The 5,471-nt window shown below is 57.3% G+C and overlaps 1 protein-coding gene across 1 annotated transcript in view; it reads left to right on the top strand.

Annotated features, from left to right (window-relative positions):
* Positions 1 to 3,478, top strand: part of CFAP45 (cilia and flagella associated protein 45) — a gene marked incomplete at its 5' end in the record, with an annotated part of 6,456 nt that extends 2,978 nt beyond the window's left edge. Inside the window, 8 exons of the mRNA XM_010171206.2 lie at positions 876 to 1,040; positions 1,305 to 1,483; positions 1,720 to 1,849; positions 1,955 to 2,101; positions 2,183 to 2,296; positions 2,572 to 2,765; positions 2,933 to 3,157; positions 3,355 to 3,478. Coding sequence (XP_010169508.2) covers positions 876 to 1,040; positions 1,305 to 1,483; positions 1,720 to 1,849; positions 1,955 to 2,101; positions 2,183 to 2,296; positions 2,572 to 2,765; positions 2,933 to 3,157; positions 3,355 to 3,478 — 1,278 coding nt within the window. The remainder of the gene's footprint in view (positions 1 to 875; positions 1,041 to 1,304; positions 1,484 to 1,719; positions 1,850 to 1,954; positions 2,102 to 2,182; positions 2,297 to 2,571; positions 2,766 to 2,932; positions 3,158 to 3,354) is intronic.
* Positions 3,479 to 5,471: the final 1,993 nt, after the last annotated feature.

Genomic DNA, 5,471 nt, shown 5'->3' with positions numbered 1-5,471 from the left:
GTCCCGGGCTGTGGGTGGAGGTGGATGTGCCCAGGTAGAGCCAACCTTGTAGGTCAGAGAACACAGCAGCTGGGCTGTCCCTGTCACCACCTTCCTCACTCTTTCACCCATGTTTTGATGTGTCCATCAGTCCCAGGATGGCCATGTCCAGTTATCCCACTCTGGTCACATCCCTCAATCCCATGATGGTCATGTCCAGCAATCCCACACTGGTCACATCCCTCAATCCCACTCTGGTCACGTCCATCAATCCCACACTGGTCACATCCCTCAATCCCACACTGGTCACATCCATCAATCCCACTCTGGTCACGTCCATCAATCCCACACTGGTCACTCCCCCAGCCCACGGTGACCTCAGATGCTGCAGTGAATCAATCCCACACTGGTCACATCCCTCAATCCCACACTGGTCACATCCCTCAATCCCACACTGGTCACGTCCATCAATCCCACACTGGTCACATCCCTCAATCCCACTGTGGTCACATCCATCAATCCCACTGTGGTCACATCCCTCAATCCCACACTGGTCACGTCCATCAATCCCACACTGGTCACGTCCATCAATCCCACACTGGTCACTCCCCCAGCCCACGGTGACCTCAGATGCTGCAGTGAAGTCTCTGTGCTGTGTTTCTGCCACCCCACAAAGGGAGTGGGACATCTTAACGGGGTGTGGGAGGGGGCTACTCAACCCCTGTGCCGTGGCTGGAGGAGCCTGTCGTGGTCCACAGCTCCATGCTGAGGACACGGTGCAGTGGAACGTGTCCCTCATGAGCTCAGCTGCTTCACAGCACCCTTGGATGAGCTCAGCTTCACTGGGTTGTCCCAGGAGAGCATCCAGATTTCAGTGGTCCTGTCTGTCCCCTCAGGATGCGCTGAGCAAGAACATGGAGAAGCAAAATGCTGTCCTGCAGCAGGAGAAGGGGAAGATGAACGAGCTGGAGGAGGAGGCTCAGGAACGGGCCCAGAACTTGCTGCAGCGGGCAAACAGGATGCGCATGGAGCAGGAAGATGAGATCAAGGAGTTCAGTGAGGTAGGGCTGGGTGTTCCCTCACATCATCCAGCACTGCAGGACCTTCTGCAGGTGCTGAGACCCACCTGAGCTACCTGTTCAGACAGGCTGCTGAGAGCTCCTATGAGCTTCACCTCACCCCTCCAGACCTAACCCCTGCTCTACTTGTTGCTACTCCAGGCTTTTCCCTTCTCCTCTCCTTTTCTCCCTCCTCATCTGTGTGTCTGTCCCTGATTCCTCTGCCAAATCTGGCTCAGAGACCAAGGAAACCTGTTGTCCCCACAGCTGATCCTCGGTGCCAAGTGCCACATGATCCGCGACGCCCAGATCCTCGAGAAGCGGCTCATCGCGAAAGAGATGGAGGAAGAAGAGAAGCGCCTGGACACGATGATGGAGGTGGAGAGGAGAAAAGCCAACGAGATGCAGGAGGAACTGGAGAGCAGGAGGAAGCAGGAGCTGATCAGGTTTGTAATAAGGTCCCTCTTGCCCATGGAGGCATCTCTCCTCTTCCCAAGCTTTGTGCAGGAGCTGGGATAACCTGTGGGCTGCTGGTTTCACACCACAGCTCATCTCCCAGTCATGGTGAGTGGATGTGGAAGCAACAAGGCAGCAGACAACACCACCCAATGTCCATGGCAGCATTTCTGCTTCTGGGAGTGGGATGGAGCTGGTGGGAAACCTTTCACTCTCTTATTTCCAGAGGGAGACAGGAGATTGTGAAGCAGATGGAGCAGAACGCGGAGGACAGAGCTCTGAAAGCCGAGCAGCGGTACCAGGAGGTTCAGGAGATGCTGCGGCAGCTGGAGCAGATGAAGATGCAGGACCTGAAGGTACATCCAGTGACCCACCAGGGGAGCCAGGATGGGGACTGGAGTTGGATTTTTCACCATGTTGGAAGGATGACCCAGTGCTGAGGAAGTCAACACCATTTTCAGGACTTGGAGAGGAAACAGGAGCAACAGAAGAAGATCCAGGCTGAGATTAAACGTATCAACGATGAGAACCAGAGGCTCAAGGAGGAGCAGAGGGAGCAGGAGAGGATGGCAGATGAACGAGTCCTTGAGTACCAGAGGCAGAAAATGGTAACAGGATGGAGCGTGTGTGGTACTGGCACAAGGTTCCTCAGGCAGCAGGTTGTTACCACGAGGTTCTGTCCTACACAGGAACGTGAGGCCAAGTTGGAAGCTGAGCAGGAAAAAATCCGTCAGGAGAAGGAGAAGGAGATAGCACGCTTGAGGGCACTACAAGAGAGGGCCCGGGACCACCAGGCAGAGCAGGTGAGTGTCTTGCTGGCAGGTGATGTGCTCCTGTGCTGGCTCACTCACCACTTTCCTCATCACCACCCCAGCAAAGCTCCTCTAGATGTGGTGGGTCTACTTGGGGGTGTTGCAAGTCTTGGACCAGCACTGAGAGGCAGGTGATGTCCTGGAGCAGTGCTGGCCATGACACTGGGAGAGGAAAAAAAACCTCACAGCCAAGTGCTTCCACACCTCCCCAAGGAGAAAAGCTCTCCAGGGACCCTCCCAGCATCACCTCTGTCCCTCTTGAGCAGGATGCTTTGAGGGCCAAGCGTAGCCAAGAGGCTGCGGAGCGCGAGTGGCGGCGCAAGGAGAAGGAGATGGCACAGAGGAAGGCTGAGGTGGAGCAGATGCTGAAGAAGAGCCGCCTGGAGCAGATTGCCCAGCGGGAACACAGCATGGCCGTGCACGTGCAGCAGGACCGGGATGAGTTTGAGAGGATCCTCAGGTGAGAAGGATGCTGGTAGGAGGAGATGGCCGAGCTCTGCCTTATGGAACAGGACCAAGGGGCTGCTGTGGTGGGTCCTGGCATCATCTCTGATGCTGGTTGAGACCCCACAGGTGGGTTATCAGCACATGCAGGGGGCTGGAGGTGGGACTTTTCATCTCCTGTAGGTTCCAACGGGAGCAGATGGAGAAGGAGAAGGTGGAAGAAGAGCGGAGGGCAGGTCGGCAGCTGGCCCATGTTAAGGAAGTCCAGCGGCAGATTCGGGAGCGTGAGGAGCAGCTGGTGCAGGAGCGAGCGGCCGCGTTCCAGGAGGGTCAGAGGTTGGAGGAGGAAGCCCGTCAGCGCAGCCAGCGCATCGCCCAGCTCAAGCAGCAGAAGATGCAGGAGCTCAGGTGATGGTGCTCTCAGTAACTGCTTTAGTTCCTTACATATCCTAAAATCCTTCCTGGCTTCCCATCATCTCCTGACCTCCAGGGTGACCTCAGAGGTACTTTTGCATCCTCATCAAACAGGATCTGCTCTGGGGTCGTGGTTCTAAAGCTCAGCTCTGGTGTAGCACAAGGTTCCTGATGATTTTTTATCTCCACAGAGCTACTGGCATCCCTGAGAAATACTGTGCCCAGGTGGAGCGGAGAGCTCTGAGCCGAGCAAACCCAACCCGTGGCCAGAGTCAACCCCACGAGAAGCAGAACTTCGGTTCCCCAGTGATTTAGGGGTTTTTCCATCTTCTAAGGCCGAGTTTTCTATCAACAGAGATGTTTATGGAGCAGACGGTGTCTTTCATCCTTCTCTCGCTTCATGTTTGTGGGCTGGGAGCTGCCCTTGGAGTTGGAGTAGCCCCAAGGCTCGTTGTCTGACCTGCCCCACTCCTGGGACAGAGATCACCCCTTGCCTTCCTCCCTACATCTGCTGGGAGAGACATGTCAGAGGTGGCCCATGTCCTTGGAAGGGCCAGGAGTGTCCCCAAGCCCTCAGCACAGCTCAGTGTCACCACCAAAGCAGCTCAGAGCAGGGTGGGCTCCTCTCCATGCACACAGCCCTGGTCCTGCCTGCCCACAGCTACATCATCCCTGGCAGTGCCACCTTCTCACTGAGGTGTCACCTCCAAGCCCTGCAGCACTGGGACTTTTTTCGAGGTGCAAAGCAAAGAGACCAGAGCATGATGCAAACATCTAAAATCCATTTGGATGGGGACTGGCAGCTCCAGAGGGAGGAGTGGCTCTGATTAATGGTCAGAGCAGCTGAAAAATAAGGAGAGTTGGCAACAAGGAGACTGCCCAGGGCAGGGGGACGGCGTGGAGGACTCTGCTGTGAGCCCTGAGCTTCCTCCAGCCTGGAGGATGAAGATGTCATAGCTTCTTGTTGTCTCTTCAGCTGGTGCATGTCCCCATGGGGTGACAGAGCCAGGCACTGTGGGGCTGTGATGCCCCTTTTGGGACAGGGGCTGATGGGCATTTGGTGTCACCAGCCATCTGCCACCCAACCTCATGGCCACTAAAAGCTGTTTGGATCAGAAAACATCTGCAGTGCTTTGGACCAGGCTCAGCTGCTCACGTCTCCATCCTTGGTCACCAGCAGCCACACGTTGGCCGTGTCACTCTCGGTCACCACCTCAGCCAGGTAGTCACAGCTTTCTTCTAGGGCAGGCTCAGCCCAGAGGGTTTCAAAGCCACCACTCAAGGGGACTGTGACCACCAACGGGCATCCAGCCGGGGTGGAGTGACTTCCCCACCCTTCCTGCATGAGCGGGGCTCCCCTGTACCGAGGAATGCAGTCTGGGGAACCAGCACCGTGCCGGTGAGGAGCCCCGAGCCACGGTGAGCCACGGTGAGCCACGGTGAGCCACGGCCCCGTCACGGGTGGGAACAGCCTTTGCCACATGGGAACGGCTCTGGTAGGTGGCAGGTGGCAGTTGTCACCGTGTCTGTGCTGTCCCCCGGGGTCAAGTCGTGCACGGGGAGCCCCGAAATCACCGAGGCGGTGAAGCACGTGCCGGGCTGGTCCCGGTTCCCGGCACGGAGCTGGTAAAGGGTTAAACCAGCAATGGGGTGAGCTCAGCTTGGGGCCAGTAAATGGAGCAGCTCTTGGCCCCAGGGAGTGTTTGGGACCAGTTGGGTGGTGTTGCCCAGCCGGCTTGGGCAGTCCTGGACTGGAAAGCACTGGTATGGACTGGGCTGTGCCGCGGGGCACTGCGTGGAGGAGCTGGACATGGGGCCTGACCCACAGCACCAGAGCAGCCCAGGCTGGGGGCTCAGCCCCTCCGAGGGGCACAGGCACAGAAACTGCCCATGGCTGGGGCTTCCCATGGGGCTGAGCATCGCCAGCGTGGTCCCCAACACCTTCTGCAGAGCATCCTCGTCCCCAACTCCTCCATCCACAGCAGAACATCCCTGTCCCCAACTCCTCAGAACATCCCTGTCCCCAAATCCTCCCCCACCACCCGCAGACCATCTCTGTCCCCAACTCCTCCATCCACAGCAGAACATCCCTGTCCCCAACTCCTCAGAACATCCCTGTCCCCAAATCCTCCCTCCACCCCAGATCATCCCTGTCACAAATCTGTCCCCAACTCCTCCATCCACTGCAGACCATCCGTGTCCCCAACTCCTCAGAACATCCCTGTCCCAAATCCTCCATCAACCACAGAACATCCCTGTCCCCAGCTCCTTCTCTCAGATCCCAGCAGGTTTTGTCCCCTCTCTTCCT

Source organism: Antrostomus carolinensis, unplaced genomic scaffold (genome assembly GCF_000700745.2).
Source record: "Antrostomus carolinensis isolate BGI_N321 unplaced genomic scaffold, ASM70074v2 scaffold33360, whole genome shotgun sequence".
Classification (NCBI taxonomy): Eukaryota; Metazoa; Chordata; class Aves; order Caprimulgiformes; family Caprimulgidae; genus Antrostomus; species Antrostomus carolinensis.
The sequence above is the reverse complement of the archived record's forward strand: the minus strand, read 5'-3'. Positions and strand labels throughout refer to the sequence as shown.